We start from the raw sequence: 19,283 nt of genomic DNA on the forward strand, positions 1-19,283 counted from the left end.
ACTTTGGTTACTGACCCATGGAACTAACATGTGTATGGATTTCACATTCATTTCCAAGGAAATAGCAATGGAGATCAATGTTATAGCTGAAAATTAAGAACATTGCCCCATTAGTTATCTACAATGAAAAAGCACAAATATGTACTTATTCCATATCTTATATTATTCTTACATTCAACCACTTAAAGAATAGACATTTATTATTACATCAATCAAATACCCACCATATTTCTCCTTCCAGTGGGATTATATATAATAAATAAGAGTTTTGTGTAAAGGATACTTGAACCCAATGACAAGGCTCAGACATCTAGATAAGGTTGAACATACTTCTTTGTTCAAGACACATTTGATGAAGTTTATCATTTATATCTGTAGTTCATCATATTTCAGTGGCATCTTTTGTGCATAGGGAAACTGCTGTTTGACATGTGGAAAGTAAAATATTCCTCTCTATTTTTCATTCCATTAATTTGAATCTGAAGATAGTTAAAGAATCAGTATCATGATGTTATAAATGAACTTCCTCCAAAATATTGAAATAAGCAAACAGAATTAATTATGACTACTACTGCTTAGGATTCTTGACCCTGGATAGATAATCCAATTTGTTGTCTTAATAGTAGGACACATTCAAATAACCTTATTAGTGAACAATACAGGAAACTTACACAAAAAAGCCAAAATACCATTCCATTTTCACAGAAATAATTATGTGATCAAATGTCAATGATAAAACTTTATATAGGAGAAATAAATATCAATCTTTTCCAGAACCTTGGAGATAATTAATAATAAGTGAATTAAAAGGGTCACATAACAAAATGTTCTAGGTATCAAAACCATGGAGCCATTTATATATGAAAATGAAGTGTGATTGGATAATTGTCTCAAAAGCAATCTCCCAGACAGCTATAGGCAATGCAAAGCCAATGGGTCTCCTTTTCTTTCTCTTGCCTCTTACTTTTCCTTGCCTCAAATATGTTTTAACCATACAGCTCAAGTTAACATTTTGTTTTTATGGTTTAGAGTCTCCAATTTTTCTTTTGATGCTACTTTTTACAATATTTGAAATAATGCAGTTACCTTTAGAAATATTATTTTTATGCTACATATGTTCAAAACCCATTATCTCTACTAGTGGCTGGGTTTTCAGGAATTTTAGATTCAATTAAAATGGTGCTAATTATTACTAACATTTGTGACAGGTTTTGTTGACAGGTCATTTCAGTATGGGTGGTTTCAATGGCTACCTCTACATTTTTTTTGTGATGTTTACTTTTAAAATTTTTTTCCGGTTTAACAGTGTTCCATGTTTGTATGATGAATTCTAGTCATTTTCACCCCATCTGCCTCTCTCATCTGTCTCCCTCTCCTCCTGGACACTTTTTCTCCACATCCTAATTCCATGTCTTCTTCTGTGTGACCTACAAGTGTAATTAGATTTTCTTGTCCAAATGTGGGTGAAAGGCTACTTTTATTTTTGAGGGGAGTAGAGGCAGTTCATCTGTATTTGTACCAATAAAGACAAGGACATCATCTGCCACATCAATAAAGACAATGACATCACCTGCCCAAACAAGTACTAGTTATCAACAATCTCTCAGGGAGGTGGAATAAGTGCACGAGGTGAGTAGTTTCAAACATGGTCAAAGAATGTTACTTTTAAAATGAAAGAGCAAATATTTCATTTTCATGATTCAAGTACCAATTTTTAGACTTTGATGTTCTTGAAAATTACCCATAATGTAGATTTAAACAGAGAATCAAGGCATCATCCAGCCTTGGCATCTCTACCAGGCAGATCTGAGATTTTACTTATTCCAGGAGATGCCAAAACTTTCACTTTCAGTTCTACATTTGTCACATTGTTGATTTTTAATACTAAATTTAAAATTAATAAATTAAAATGTTAAATTTTAAATGTAAAATTAATATTAAAATATGGCCAAGGATGAAATAATGGCAGAGAAAACAAAGCTTGTAAAATGTTAGGCCACGTTCTAGTAGGACAAACCTGCACACTCAAAATTATGCTCTAATATTTTCTCATTAATCCTATTTTAAATAACTTGTGACTGACTTGAAAAGAATAATTTTACATGCCAACTGGAACAAAAGAAAAGATATCAAAAAAAGGTTTTATGAAAGTTCATCATTTGCTAAATGCTAAAATGTTACTTGGTCTGATCTTATGCAATTCTTATATGGACAATGACAGCTGATGTGAGTTCATGAGTGTAGTGGTTCTCTCTTGTCTCAAAGATGCTGTTTTTTTGTCAGTCATTCTGAACTTCCAGGACTTACAATCTCTGGCCTTTGGGGAGGGGGTGTGATACAGATACTCAATTGTGTCTGTGTACTACACAGTCACTTATTCGCTATTCTTTAGCCAGTTCTGAGTTTCTACATTAACCAACATCTACTGTACAAAGAAATTTCTTTGATGAGGTCTGAGAGCTGCACTACATGCAGGTAGAGAGATGTAAATTTGGAGGGTAGTTCGATACTCTGTCCAAAGTCATCACTGTTATTTCTTCTACCTCTTCCCTCTCATATGGCACCATAATTTCAATTTTTGTAAGAGATACAAAACACAGGTAGAAATGTTAACAGACCAGAAAAGAGATATATCTCTCAGCCAAATTTATTGTTATAAATAGCATTTTCAAAAAGACGGTTTTTAAAATTTCACACACTTAGCATGTAACAAAGTCTAGTGCATTTGTGATAGCACGGTGGTACCATTAGTTTGTCTTTACTAGAATAAATTTGAGTAATGTTTGTTGAGCACCAATGTATTACTTTTTTTTCTAAGAATGTTCCTTTCATTAGCTGATTGTTGGTAACTTTTATTTATTCTATTCCATTTCTCCCTCTTCTTCAGAAGTGGTGGCCTTGGACATGATGAAATGCAATGCTAATTATCCTATATAGCCAGAAGATAGGAGATGCACACATTATTAAAACATTACATTTCCACAGAAATTGGTTAAATCCAACAATAATTTCCATCCATAGAACTCCTTATATTGGTATTATCTCTTCCTTTTACAATTTAAATAGTGCTCAGAAATATAAGTCCCACAAAATAAGGCATTGCTTAGATCTTAGGTTTTGAGTAATTCTTTGTACTAAGTTTTATCTGTAGTTTCCATTCTGTCTATTTGCCTGAATTTCAGTTTCATGGTTTCCCATAGCAAAAAGTAGAACACTCATTTATTTTTAAGATATATATTTTATTAATAAATAAACAAAACTAAGAATTATGTACATTTATATAAAGAGTTGTGAAATGACTAATTATGAATATGTAACCAGAAAAGTTGATGCTTTTGAATTTTATATATTTTCCTATTTACTTATGATTATATGAGGTAAAACTCACTATTTGTACATCTTTCCTATTAAAATACCTCTAAAGAATTAACTAAGATTATTTATAAAAGAGAGCATATAAGTTAAATTTATTCCTGTAATTAGTTCAAAAAACATGCAGGTTGAGCATGATGTACTTTTAAAAAGAAAGTTTATTTTCTGTTGCTGCTCCAGAATAACTATTATTATCCTCCTCTTATCTGTGATGTTACCTGCAACACATGCTCAGTTCTTACTTCACTGTCAGACATGAGGATAGATTCATCTTTATGCCACCAATTAATTACTCAGCCACTGTGATCTGGATTTAACATCTCACCCTCTTTTCTCTCTGGGGAGTCAGTGGCTTGGAACCCAACAGCCAGCCATTCTCATTTGCTCCAACATCTTATTTCGTCTCTAACTTCCATTGGTAGGGGTGTCTGTCTTGGGAAAGTGAATAGAAAAGAAAGGGGGGTGGAGAGTCCTTGCTAATTAGCTACTACTATTGGAGGTTAAATTTACTTCTGTGTTGCTGTATTCCTAATGATGAGCAATTCAGGAATTGATTGTCCTTTGGAGGATGAATAGAGCATTTCAGAGAACCATCACAATATCTAGACCATTACAGGGTAGTGAATCCTAATGGGAGTTCTCATTTGCACACAGGTTCCACACTCCTGAATTGTTCTTTTGCTCTATACTTCCATTCTCTTTCTTCAGAAGACACTTTGCACAGCTAGGCAAGTATCCTGATGTGGACCATGTATGTCAAAATGGTTCCAGGTGGGATAACCTTAAGTATCTACTTGTTTTCCAAGAAAACTCATGCATGATTGATGCAATCAGTGTAGAAATGTGGTTCACTGGCTGATCAGCATCTGTGTATTTGACTATTATGAAGAGCTGGATTTCATTTTAAACCTCAGACCTTAGGTCCATCATGGGAAAAATAGAAACCACTTCAGCTCCAAACACAGGTGCTCTGGGAACTTGGTCTGTTTGGTAGGATCTCTGCATTTCCAGCAGCATACTAGGGTGAACATCCTGTCTGCCATTGCCACCAACATCCCCAACTCTGCAAATAGCTCCATATTCCCCCTCTTTCTGCCAGTGCAGGGGGTGGAGTGTCTATATTTTCTACTCTTCTCCTATAAAAGCTATCCACAGAATTGTGTTCAATAATCCTCCACCCTGTTCCAAATAATTACTTAGTACTTTCACTCATTATACACAGTTCTATGGCTGACAGACATTTTTGAGCCCCAAATTCCCATTCTATAGTTGTTATTTCAGAATTATGAGATACCACTTGCAAACAAATTTTTGTAAGAATACAAAATCAATAAATATTTTAGACAGTACTATCTAAGAAAAGCATCAGACACTGGTGTAGTATGAAACACTGAGGAGTGAGTAAATATGGATCTATAAGAATAAATGAGCAAAAGCTTGAGATTTAGTATAGATATCCATCTGATTTGGAGTGTGGGTCCACTCCATTGTGTGATACAATCTGCTTTGTTTAAGTTGCAAGAAGTGCTAAAGAATTAAGTGTAACCTCATCTTACACAGAAGAAAAGTAGCCAGTGCTAGCCTCTTATATTTTACATATTCTTATTTTAATATTTCTACTGTACAGTGATATTGAAGTGGTCACCACTTAATTCAGGACCATAAGAAACTGATATGCACTGAGGAAGTTGATGATTGTATATCTAGATACAGCCTTAAATAATTAACAGTAAAAAAAACCATAACTAATGCTTTTCAAAAATTATAGAACTCTTTTGAAAATGTGATTCCATCCCTACCTAAACTAGGAATTTATCAAGATTTATTTGATTGTAATGTGTCTATAAATTGCACATCCTGTTTCTATCTGCTCAATGCATGGGCAGGTCTCTGTGAATTCAAAAACTGGAATACCTGCATTTCTTTAATTAATCACCAGTACTTAAAATTCTTAGTGAATTTCTAATGCCCCAGTTATTTCTAAATTTTGAAAAACCTGACTACTGATAGAATTTTCCAAGTAAATCAAGTTTATTTCAATAACTATGGAAAATATTTAAAAATAAAAAATCAGTTATTGTTATCCCTTGTAGAAGTAATTAACCCTCATTAGAGTGCACATAAACATATGAACATAGTCATACAAATTATGAGCTATTATTTTTTGTCATACTTATTATAGTGTATGCTCTTTCTTATGCTATTATGAGCATAAAATTCTTAATAAATGTTTCACTCTTTGGCTATGCTTTAACTTATGTGGAGATTATCCATTTGGAAAATGCTAAAGTTAAACCAACTTTTGTTAATATATAATTAACCTGCAATAATATGACTTTTATCTCAATTTGACAAACAACTCACTTCATTATGTTTCACTGATAGGCTTTATTGTAGCATGAATCTTAAAGATCTTATTAATAAAAACAAACCTGGAGTCAGTTATTGGGGTGAATGCTGAAAGATCAGAGAGACAGAAGAGGCCACAGCTAACCTCACCTCACCAAATCTTCAGCTGATCTTGTTTCCTCAAACTGAGAGCCTCTGAGTCCTCATCTGAATGGATCTCAGTTGAAATGCTGCTCAAAAGCTAAAAGCTAAACCAACTCTAGTTCCTGTTTTTCATGCCTTATATACTTTTCTGCTTCCTGCCATCACTTCTTGGGATTAAAGACATGTGTCACCATGCCTGGCTGTTTCTAGTGTGGCTTTGAACTCAGAGATTCGGGTGGACCTCAGCCTCCAGAAGGCTAGGATTGAAGGTGTGTGTGCCATCATTTTCTGGCCTATATGTCTATCTAGCGACTGTTCTGTTCTCTGACCCCAGATACATTTATTAGGGTGCACAATATATTGGGGAACACAATATCACCACATTTACTTTATGTTTGTGTATAAGGTATAGACAGTTTAAACATCCTTGATTATTATATACATTGGACACTAAAATCCAAATCATTGGGCTAAATTGCAAAAACTTTTTCAAGAATTGCTTGACAGTAGAATTCCAAATTCATTTACATATATATTCTTTTTTTTCCTTTTTATTATTATGAAGAGATTTTCTATTCATTTTACATACCAACCACAGATTCCCCTCTCTTCCCTCCTCCCACCCCTCAGTCTTCCCTTCCAACCCACCCCTCATTCCCTCCTCCTCCAAGGCAAGGTCTCCTATGGGGAGTCAGTTGAGGCAGATCCAAGCCCCTTCTCCTCCCTGCACCAAAGTTGCGCAAAGTGTCCCACCATAGGCACTGGGCTCCAAAAAGCCAGCTCATGCACCAGGGATGGGTCCTGAACCCCTTGCTTGCCTGGAGACTCTCTAAATAGTTTAAGCTAAACAACTATCTCACCTATCCAGAGGGCCTTTTAAAGGTCTTGACCAGGCTGATAAAAAAAAAAAAAAGTTGCATTGTTTCTTTTGTTGATTTGGGAATTCTGATTATGAGGCCCTTTCATTATCATGTTTATGATAAATATTTTAGCTCATATTTTCATTAACTTTTCTTGTGTTATTTAAATAAAGAGGGTAGGAAGTAATTTTAACGTCATTACTTTTTATAGTATTTTCTTGATTTTTTGAATATTGTTCCATATTGTGATGTATGAATGGAATGCTTATATCTTTTGGTTTTGACTAAGATACACTGGGACACAAAATATTCCTGTTACCTCAGGACATTCATTCTCTTCTAGCATGTTCTAGCTATTCATCACTCAGAAGCAAGTACAGCTCTGGTTTCTAGCACTTAGGATATTTTTGCCTCTAATAGTAGGCTCTTGTGAATTGGCAGAAGCCAGCTTCAGCAGAGTGCTAATTTCCTCCATCTGTGATTTCTTTTTTTATTTATTTCACCTAAAAATATGGTGATTTTGGCATTCATAAATTTGATTTTTTGATGAATTCTGGCTGATTTCTTTTTATAGCTCATGCTTTTAGTGTTGTATGTAAGAAAGAGTTGTCTTTAATTGCACCGATATTAAATTAATTCTTGAATGTGTTATGGACTAGAGCCTCAGATTCTGTTGTGTGACAAAACTTTTCTGTTGTGAGATGCAAAACATAGGTCTACTCATCCCAGACAGAGAGAGACAAAGTATGTATAGCACCAAATTCCAACTTGGTGAACCAGTGAGTTTTATACAGAAATATGGGTGAAGGGTTACTTACAGGAGCAAAAACCACTGACAGTCAGCTGTGTCACCAAAGCTCACCCTTACAGGGGTGACAGCTCACAAAACCTGGGAACTTGGATCACACTGTATAGCTTGCAGGTATCTCAACGGTTTAGAGAGTATCTTTCTAAGTGACTCAGTTGGTCTAAACATCTTCCAGGCAGCTAGCTGGTCTGGACTCACAGTCTTCTTTGCAGTTTGGTTCCACTGTCTGAGGAGGATTCCCAGATTTTATTGCTTACTCTGGCACAGAGAGGCCTAGTGAATTTCATCAGTGTTGGGGACTTCCTGAAGCCATTTTGAGTCATTTATCTTCCTGCTTAAGGAGCTTTCCTGCAGGATGGATTGTTTGAATCGCAGAGGAAACTATTGCACAACAGATTCATATGACTTCCTTTACATACATGCCATCATTCTAGAACAACTTTTTTAATGCCTTACTTTTCTCTGGGTATCTGAAATAATGCTTATGATCTGGTGACTAGGAAATTTGAAGAATTCAAAGCTAGAAATGTCTATTTATTATGCTTTTTTTTCTCCTAGCAACATTGTTGGAGGTCATGGAATAGGTTTGTGTGAGAGAGGAATAGACAAATGCGCACACACACACACACAGGAGTCAGGCAGAAAGAGAGAAAGAGAGAGGGAGAGATGTGTATTTGAGTCAATGTGAAAGCAGCTGACAGCACAAGATAAAGATCACAGTAAAGAATTTAACCAAGAACCACTTTTATCTCAGCACCCACATTATTTTTCACCTTTAAAATTATTTGCATAAATATCTATACTTAGCTAGCCTAGAAGTAAGTAAATAAGATCAAATTGTATGAAGAATCAGATAATAGTAGAGGAAGAATAACAATTTTGAAAGCAAAAAAAAAAGTAGTAAAAAAAGTAGTTTGACTTTCCTTGATTAGAGAACAGTGTGAGATCACCACAAACTACACTACAGTGATTTATTTTATATGGAGTCTGCAAGCCTATAGACCTTATTTCTCAGGAGAAAAAGGTCAGTGTAAATCTCAGTATGTGATTGAACATAAAACACAATTATATTTATAAGAATTATATATAGTTTATCATCTGATATCCAAATAACAAGGAAATAAACCACTAAATCTGTAATGGCAAATCTTTCATAAATGATTTATTTCAATCTGTAAAATTAGTAACTTCACATTGGCCAAAGGGCCACCATGGAAACTCCAAAACATCAGCAGCTGTTGCCAAGGCTATTGGTTACTCTCTGCAACCTAACTGATGGTAAGGTCTTACTGCTGAAAAGAATGCTTACATATCTCATTGAACATAGAACTTAAGCTATGCCTAACTAGAAACTTCATTCTTATTGACTGGTATTCATGGTATTGGAAGGTACTCAGAGGCTACAAGATGAGAAAGGAATTATCAACCCAGCTACAAACTCTGTGACATACAACAGTGACTTGCCTGTGAGATATACTGTTGAAATAGTGGCACAAATATTACAAGAGTTTTCAACCACTTTGGGATGAGATTTAAGGCCCACTCCATGACATGGAAACCTGATCTGACACTGCTTAAAAGGCCAAGCACTTGAGATTAGATAGGTGAGTCTAGGAGGAAACCAAATACTATTATTCTGCGAAAGTAACATAACAATAAAATGACATCTAATGACATTGTGCTGGACCCATAGGTCAGCACCTCACTCAGCCCTCATCAAAGAAGTTTCTTCTTTAGTAGATGAGAAATAACACAGAGACCCCCAAAGTGGAAAATGTGCAGAGATCAAGAGACTTTGGAGCACTCATTACTAAATGGGAATTCTTTATCAAAGATACTCTTCTAAGGTTCAGGTATCTATGTAGAAGAGGAGACAGAAAGATTGTAAGGGGCAGAGGTGATGGATGACTCAAAAATAAAAAAAAAAGTGTCTTTCAGGCATAGTAGGAGTGATTGATATTGATGGACATATAAACACTGTGACATCATTCAAATGGCCTTCATAGTTTCAAGCTAAATGTGGTCCCAGCACTGTGAGGGGGCAAATGGACATGAGCTCCCAGCCCTAATCAAGAAGAGACCTGCTATTGATACCCTGCTGTGGATATCGCTCTGTATAAATAAAACACTGATTGGCCAGTAGCCAGGCAGGAAGTATAGGCGGGGCTAACAGAGAGGAGAGAGGAAAAGGAGATGAAAGCAGAGGAAAGTAGACTCCAGCTGCCATTCAAGGAGCATCATGTAGAGGCAACAGGTAAAGCCATGGAACACATAGCAACATATAGATTAACAGAAATGGGCTTAGTATAAGAGTAAGATCTAGACAATGGTAGGCCTGAGCTAATGGCTGAGCAGTTTAAATAATATAAAAGTTGGTATGTTTATTTTATAAGTGGGCTCTGGGACTGGTGGGACTTGGTGGGAGCTGGAGAGAAATTCTCCAGCAACAATACCCACTGGCATAGGAAAATTTAGTTTTCCCCAGTGGAATCTAACCAGGTATATTAACATTTCAAGACAGGCTCCAAGCCCAGGAGGCATTGGCCAAGATAAAACAATCTGAAATGTATATTTGTAGACCTTTTGTATTGGTTGCTTTATCTTATTGGTCTTTTGCTTGTATATTTTGGTTTTCATTTATGTGGAGTTTGTGTGTGTGTGTGTGTGTGTGTGTGTGTGTGTGTGTGTGTTTCTGGTTTTTGTTTTTTAAAGAGAGAATATAAAATTGCATAGATACAGAGATGAAAAAGACTGAGGAGGAACTGAAGGAGAGGAAAATATGATCAAAATATATTGTATGAGAAAAGTTTTACAATAAGAAAAAGGTGCAAAAATCAATGACTTCAATCATGTAGTAAGACGTTAATGATTCCATTTACTTTTAAAAGTTTGTTATACTTGAAAAGTTTGGGGCAGTGATTTAGAGTAAGTGAAAGAATACCTTTAAAGATGTAAATTGTAAAGACTTAATTTGCTAACTAAAGCAAGAAGTATTCAATAAATAAGTTTTCAATGAAATAAGGGAGTAAATTGTCTATGGAACAGATATTTCTTTCAAGACTACCATCAAACCTGTAGGAGAGGATCTGTGCTGGCTGGCTGGAAACACACCTTAGTCTTGACCATAAAGTTTTGAAGCTTCCTGGCATTTATCTCAGGGAAGCTCTCAAGTCAAGTCACCATTTATATAGATGAGACATACTGACTAGGAAGGGAGAAAACTAGGGAATACATGCAAATTTCATGTTTGCTAGAATTATTAATAATTATCTAGCCATAGTAGAGTTTGAAAAGTTATTTTTGTTGGGTTGGTTTTTTTTTTTTTTTATTGTCCTCATGTAGTATGAATAGCAAATTTCAAACGTTTTTTGCTGCTCTTAATCACTAAGAGGAATGAAAGACAAAGGGATGCATGCAGACTCTAGCACTTTGAACAAAGGCTGTTCTGGAGGTCTTAGTAGTCAAGGGAAATGTGACTCATGGGAAAAGAAATACTCCCTACCCACAAATTTCTTTTTTTATTGCTAAATACTGAAGTTTTTCAGTAAGAATGTACTCTTGTGTGCCTCCCAGAATGTGTGGCAAAGTAAGATTTTCTTATAGAGTGATATTAGAGTTATCTTCAGCTGTCAAATTAACACAATTCAGTCATTTTAGAAGAAAGACTATCAATTTAAGAATTGCCTAGATGATATTGGCCTATTGCCACATCTGTGTAGTGTTTTCAATTATAATGTAATTGCATCATTTTTTCCTTTCCTCCTTCAAACTATTCCATACACACTTCCTTGTTCTTTTTTTTTTTTTTTTTTTGGTTTTTCGAGACAGGGTTTCTCTGTGTAGCTTTACGCCTTTCCTGGGACTCACTTGGTAGCCCAGGCTGGCCTCGAACTCACAGAGATCTGCCTGGCTCTGCCTCCCGAGTGCTGGGATTAAAGGCGTGCGCCACCACCGCCTGGCACTTCCTTGTTCTTTATTAATTTCCTGGCCTCTTTTTTCATTATTTGTTGTTATATGTGTGTATATATATATATATATTCAAATTGTGATTATGATATATACATATATGACTATGACAAAATTATATTTGTGAAATAATAATTAAAATCACACCTACCTATTGCATTGCTAAGATTATCAAAAATTCTTCTCAGGCAGGCATTTTTAGTTTTGCTGGTATTATAATTTCAAGTCTGTTATAAAGTTTATAGAGGAACTGCTTTTGCTGTATTTTCTCACTTATGCTTCTTTTTAAGAAAGCTTGTAATTTATTATTATAAAGGTCTTTTAAAGAGGAAAACTTATGCTTTCTTATTAAGGTCTTGCATATAATTTAATGTTTGCATATCCCGGAGTACATATTGAAAATTTTCTTTCAGATTCCAGACAAATCCAGAGTATCATCAAATTTGAAACAGAATTGTAATACACTGAAAAGATTACATTATCCACTAGGATGGAAACCTTACGCAATTCCAGTTATTTGATGTGAAAGCAAATAGTTTATACTAGGTACACATGGTCTTTCTACCCACAAGCTCAATTTGTTCATCTCTCCTATTTCCTTGTGCTCTTGAAAAATATTTATCAGTCACAGCTTTAACTTCTTAAACTTTGAATGGGGAGTGTATGTTACACAGCACAGTTATGGAGGTTTTGTTTGTACCACAGCAACCAGAAAACCTGACGGAGTGTGGGAGAGGATGAAAATATTGTAAAACATTGCAAAAGAGTTATAGGAATTTATTGATGATTTTGTAGAAACTATCCAAAGAGGCAGCATCTGGTGTGTGTGTGTGTGTGTGTGTGTGTGTGTGTTTGATCAGTCAGCAAGAAATTATTTGGTTTCTCATTTTAGTTACAAAGAAAACATAGTCTTTTAATAGACTATGAGATAATGATGCTTGTTAACAACATTGCTCTCAGTAGCAACAACATTATAATCACCAAGTGCTCTTATGACATGCTTTTACCAATGCTATTAATTTATATGCTACTGGTAACTCCTCAAATTCTTTTAAAAAGCAGGATCAAGTTTTATCTATAATACTAATTGAACATCACAGAAAACGTTCTACTTTTGTGATTCTAGATTTGTTACTTGTGATGATAATTTTGCAGTTAGATAAAATGGGCTGATGATTATTTAATGTTATTACAAACATAATCTAAAACATCACATTGAACAATATATTACTAGATGAAACTGGTTTAATTAGCATTACTAATCAAGACTATGAGACTCAAATTATCATGAGATTAAAGACACAATTGTGAAATTAAACAGCATTGTATTAGGTAAACACATAAACAACCTTCCTAACAGTAGAAATACTACCCAAATACTTTGAATGATTTAATATCCAGATAAGCCAAATTTTTTAATGTAATAATCTATATTAAACATCAAAGAAGATAAAAATGTTATTCATTAAAAATCCATATGTGCAAACCATAATAACTACCTAAGTTTTTAGACTTATGGCTTTGTCACTAACAAGAAAACAGGAACCTGAGTTATTAAACATGAGAATTTTCTCTAGTTGCTATACCACTAAAATCTTAATACTGTTGATATTTGCTTTCTTTTTTCAATATTTTTAGTAATTCTCTAAGAATTCCATATATTGTATTTTGATTATTTTATCTCCCCTCCCCAACTTTTCCCAGATTCACGTTGCTTCTTTAACCACCAAACTTACTGTCCTTGTTTGTCTTTATAACCCATCCATCGTTTTCAACTTGTTCTGCTCATATATTTTTGGATGTGTGGCTTCCACAGGAATTTTTTCAGGACCAGCATTCACATCCTTAAAGAAAATAAACTCTTCAAACCATGAATGTTCTGAGACATCTCTGAGGAGCTCTCCAGTTCAAGCCCAGCTGACACAGTAGAAAAGTAGGTAGTCACTCACCGTTCTGTTCTCGCTGCACCCCAGCTGCCAGTAGGTCAGGCTCCCCTAGGCTGATGTCATTCAGCCTTGTCCCCAGGCATTCCATGCAAAGGTGTTTGCACCACTCCTCAGCCTCCAGCTCTGAAAATGAGCATACGTGTCAGGACAGGGCAAATATAGTGGGAGAATGCTTCCTGAACTTCCCCCAAGAAGCTGGTAGGACTTGAACAAAGAAAGCTATATTGAGGAATCAAGAAAAATTTCCACAATCATTTCTCTCTATTAGTGTGTGTGTATGTGTGTGTGTGTGTGTGTGTGTGTGTGTGTGTGTGTGTGTGTGCCCAAAGAAGTCAGAAGAAGGCATCAGATCCCCTGATGCTGGTGTTATAGACAATTATAAACTGCCTAATGTGCATGCTAAGAACTGAACTTAGGTCTTCTGAAAAAGCAGCATGTGCCCTTAACCACCGATTCATTCCTCTAGCAACTAGTTCCCATTTTCCCAGGTGCTTTTATGCATTAACCATAATACTACTCATTTTAGAATGAGCAAAGTTTTTGATGAAAATTTCTTAGAAACGTAATTTAAATATAAAATAAAAATAAATAAGCAAACAAGTAAAAGAAAAACTTTATTAAGCATGTTAATGTTTTCCTGATTCTGCTTCTGAAATGTGTGGCCTGGAGGTCAGATCCCTAATTTATTGGGAATTACAAAGGATCATGAATCTGTTCTAGAATGGGATTACTTTTGTATGCATTGGGATTCCTTTACTACAAAGAGAAGGAAGGTGTCATGATCTTGTCACGATTTCTATGTAAAATTTGTTCTACAGGCTTGTATGTTTGAGCACTCAGTCCTTAGGTGATGGCACTGTTTGGGGAGGTTGTACAACAATTAGAACAGTGATTCTCAATCTGTGTATCATGACCCTTTGGAGGTCCTACGACCTTTTCATAAGGGTCATCTAAGACCATTTGCAAAATAGTTATTTAAATTATGTTTCATAACAGTAGCAAAACTATAGATAAGAAGTATAATTTTATGGTTAGGGGTATGGTTTGTCATCACTAAATGTGGAACTGTGTTAAGGGATCATAAAATTAGCAAGGTTGAAAACCACTGCTTTAGAATGTATGATCCTGCTAAAGGAGGTAGATTGCCTGGAGGTGGGGCTTGAGACTTTTAGCTGGCTTTGCTTTCAGCCAGACAGAGGCCTTTAATATTTTCTTGACATCTTATAACAACTACTCAGCATTCTCACCACTGAGGACCAATATGAGTCCTATAATCTCGCAGTTGTGACTGATTTGTTGATATTGATATCTTCTGAACCATAAGCCAAAATAAATAAGTCCTCCCTTTCAGATTTGCTATCACAGTAATGACAAAAATGACCAATACACAACTACAAAGTATCTTTCCAATCACTTAATCACTCATTATTCTTGTTTGGATTACTTCCCAGTTTCATTGCATTCAAAAGATATTCTTTTTTTCTCTGCTGGAAATACCAGAGTAGCTTCCATATATCCAGAATCCCATAGTACAAAAACTCTTGGGCTTTTGTTTACATGAGCTACTAAAGATCTAATATGAGGTCACTGTGGATGAGGGTTCAGTTGATGACAGAACAGGAGCCAAGTAGCCAAGCTACTTTGCAGATTTTTATAAAGATACAAAGTTTAATATCTAGGGGTAATCAGCAATATCACAATAGGAAAATTGGATCCAAACTTTTGCATTGGCAACTGCTCAGAGAAGTTTCTGACTTTCCCATGCAGCATAAATCTGTACTAGAACTATGTAATATAGATTTCCATCAAATCTCTTGCTCTTTGTGGATGACACTTCAACCTTTGCTTTGACATTTTAAACTCCCCATAAAAAGTTATCTGTGACAGGTTTTCTTGACTTCAGGGATTTTAATATCAAGTTCTTTCCTGCCATGAGGCCAACTCTTCCAAGGTCAAATGATGCTTCCCTCCTGAATTTGGTCACACTGCCTTAACACTAAATAGGCTTGAGTAACATGATATCAAGACAGATTTGCTGCTTCTTTTTAGTCTTATGTAGATCAAAATATTCAGTAGAACATAAGGCAGAAAAATCCTGCATTTTACCACATAATAAAAACAATGACCCCGATTTTCTAACTATGGGAGGCATTGTAACTACCTCTGGTGCTGTTGAGATATTTATGACTTTGTTTTGTATCTCTCACATTAGAGTCAGATTTTTGCTCATCTCTGCATGTGGGCATGTTAGTCATTTAAGTAATATTTATTAGAAACTGATAATGTCCTTCCTTCAAGGATGAAGACACCATGATAGTAACTAAATAGTAGCTAAAGTCTCAAAAATTGTAGGGATATTTACAGCATCCTTTCCCTGACTTCTGGAATATACTGAAAAATCTTCAAGTCATTACCTGAAACTGGTCACATTAGAATCTAGGAACAAGGAATCTTGTAAGAAGATCACTTCTTTATGAAACTGCTTTCTAAGTAGGAACAACCACCCCATTAATGGGAACAACTGCCCAGTAATGAGAACAGCTGCCCCATAATGGGAACAGAGTTTGCTCTACTATGCAAGAACAACCATTTCAGGATGGAATCTGGCTTGTTCCTCTAAGCAATGATTCTTAAAGTCCCCTTACAGAACTCTGAGGTTCAACCTGACTGTAGTCTGAACAAGCTAGTACTGCTTCAGTTCTTCCTGTTTAATTCAATGTTATATCAGGTGCCCCCAAAAGGAGATAAAGATAATTGCTCTGCTGTCTCATATGATCAAACTGAGTATTAAATTTATTTCTTGCCTTCAACATTGCTGTTTTCCTTTGCCTTCTTGGTGTCAGTTACTGCATATGATTTATTGGGATCTCCCTCCCTCCCTCCCTCCCTCCCTCCCTCCCTCCCTCACTTCCCCCCCTCCTTCCCTTCCCCCCCTCTCCAGAACTGAGCTTCTGCCCTGGGGCTTTGGAAACCCACTCTAGTGATGTGAGTTGCACCATTGCACAAGCCTAAACCCTCTTCTTCCCAGCAAGTGCCCTTCCTACTTTCAAGTCTTTTGAACGTGTGTGACCACTGAGTTTAAATGGTGTTCCTGCATAAGCCTGAATGGGAGGTTATTTCCTAGAACAACCTGGACAGTGTGTGTGTGGTGACATCGGTGACACAAGCAGCACCCCTTCCTCTCGTCAGTATTAACTGTCCTTTTTCAAATAGTGCATCCATGTTTTTTATTTGTACTTTCCTATGTAAGCTCTGTATGTTTAAATATTTTGTTTTTTATACATATTAGTTTAATTTGTTCTTTGTACTTAGTATTTTTCTGTGAACTCTGTTTCATAAAAACCCATGACCTCTTGCAAACTAGGAAAGTACTTTACAAATAGGCTATACTCTGTGCTTCTCTCTCTCTCTCTCTCTCTCTCTCTCTCTCTCTCTCTCTCTCTCTCTCTCTCTCTCTGTGTGTGTGTGTGTGTGTGTGTACATATATAGTTCTTCTTTCTTATAAAGCTGAAGTTCACTACAAATGGAAGTCGTATAGACCTATTGCCTTTTGTCATTTGTTTTACACATCAACCTTCTTAGTCTACTCAGAATGTGCAAATAATTAAATCCCTTTGTGGATGAAGAGACATTAAATGTTCCATAAAGTTTTCCATATTTTTCTCTCCATGAAAGAAGTGTTTTTTCATTAAGCACCTTTAACCTATTAGCTTGTGGCTGTGCTTAAGCTCTGAACTCTATACTAGAAACTCAAATATTTCATCATGTCTAATATTAAATTAAGAAAGTTGGTGATTTTCAAACTAAAAATTGAAAGGTATGTGGGAATAGCAAGATAAACAGAGAAAGGTGAAGTATGTGAGAAATAGATTTGTTTGTGGAGAGAAGTGATGGACAAACAAAAATTGTAGGCCAATATGTAGTTCATATCCGGGAAGGGTTTTCCACTTTCCCTTTACAGAGCTTCAAGGCAGTGACTGCATCCCTTTTAATATGGAAAATGGCCATTACATGGAATGTCCTAAGAAAGGACTTTTGAGTAAATGATTACATTCAGGTTTTATTGCTTTCATTAATTCTGGCCTTAAGACAATGACATACCACTATAGACTACTGGCAATGGTCGGGAGGGTGCCTGAACTGACCTGCTCTGGTGATTGGATGGCCAAACACCCTAACTGTCATGATAGAACTCTCATCCAGTGACTGGTGGAAGCAGATGCAGAGATCCACAGCCAAGCCCCAAGTGGAGTTCCAGGAGTCCGACCGGCAAGAGAGAGGAGGGATTATATGAGCAAGAGATATTGAGACCATGATTGGAAAAAGCACAGGGACAAATAGCCAAACTAGCGGAAACACATGAACTATGAACCAATAGCTGAGGAGTCCCCATGGAAATGGACCAGGCCCTCTGAATAATTGAGACAGTTGAGCTTGAATTGTTTAGGAGGCCCACAGGTGGGACTGGGACCTGCCCTTGGTGCATGAGCTGGCTTTTTGGAACCTAGGGCCTATGCTGAGACACTTTGCTCAGCCTTGGTGTAGGGAGGAGGGGACTGGACCTGCCTCAACTGAATCTACCAGGCTGAGCTGAATCCCCAGAGGAGACCTAGCCTTGGAGGAGGTGGGAATAGGGGGTGGGTTGGGGGGGGGAGGCTGGGGGATGGGAGGAGGGAGGACAGGGGAATCCTTGCCTGATATGTAAAATTAAATTAATTATAAAATACAAATATTTATTAAAAAGAAGAATGTTATGGAATAGTCATGCTCTATTACTCTCCCCCTGCAAAAAACAACAGTGACATTAAGTGATCCACAATGAGGTATACTTGAAAAAAAAAGAATTCCATCAAATGTATAGAAATATCTCCATCAGATAAAACTCCCATTGTAGAATTCAAAAGTATGGCATTGGTCACGTGCTACTCTATCATATGATCCAGGTAAGACTAATGTTTTGTGTTGATCCTAGACATAGCCCTAACTGCATTTAGCTTGTAGTAAAAGTCAAAGGCAAGTGCAGATAGAATATGCCTCTTATCTTCGGCATATCCCACACTTTTGATTGTACCTTCTTTTTAGAGTTTTCTATGATTGGGTGATAACATTATCTTCATATTTATTGAAGTATTAAATTCATGCTTTGCTGTAAACTGAAGAAAAATATTTCTCCAAAAAACTATTCCTGAGAGAACATAGGGCTGTTCCTCTTTTTCATGTAAAATATATAAAGCAGTGTACATTTGGTGAAGCTTCCATTCTTGCAAAACACTTTTTACTAAACTGGCCTCATTGATAGTTAATGCATTCTGCTTTTCCCTCAGACTTTAAGCGAGAACATTACTTCAGCAGACATGAAATGATTGCATCTCTGTTTAGCATATACAAAATAGTATTTCAGTGTCAGATTTGAAGAACTGATCTGCTTAGAGGTGGGGAATAAATAGTTTTGTTTCTGAAGAGGAGATATATCTTTATTTTCTCCCTGTAAAATGCCTCTCCTTTGATTTTTTCCTTACATTTGATTCACACTTAATTCTCCTTTAAAATTTGCCTCAAATACAGTCTTCACTCAGCTTCCCAGACCAATTTGGATGTGACATTGTCTTTCCGCATTTCTCTGTTGTATTTTATTGAAGTCCAAATGCCACTGACATACTTTTTGCCTTTCCTAACCATGATAGTTTAAGACATAGGTTTGTAAAAAATCCACTTGCTTTAGTCCCTTCAAAGCATAGTGCAGCACACAAACATGGAAAATGATAAGTAAATGCTGAACACATAAGTAGAAGTGACTATCAATTATTTCTTGGATATTGAATACAACTTCTAGGACCA

At 36.0% G+C, this 19,283-nt stretch overlaps 1 protein-coding gene across 3 annotated transcripts in view; it reads right to left on the bottom strand.

The window, feature by feature from the left end:
- Positions 1-19,283, bottom strand: part of Dok6 (docking protein 6) — a 411,539-nt gene that overhangs the window by 154,800 nt on the left and 237,456 nt on the right. For all 3 annotated transcript variants that reach the window (XM_028886850.2, XM_037197242.1, XM_028886851.2), the window contains one exon: positions 13,449-13,568. In XM_028886850.2, the coding sequence (XP_028742683.1) occupies positions 13,449-13,568 (120 nt within the window). The remainder of the gene's footprint in view (positions 1-13,448; positions 13,569-19,283) is intronic.

Source organism: Peromyscus leucopus, chromosome 19 (assembly GCF_004664715.2).
Source record: "Peromyscus leucopus breed LL Stock chromosome 19, UCI_PerLeu_2.1, whole genome shotgun sequence".
NCBI classification, from domain to species: Eukaryota; Metazoa; Chordata; class Mammalia; order Rodentia; family Cricetidae; genus Peromyscus; species Peromyscus leucopus.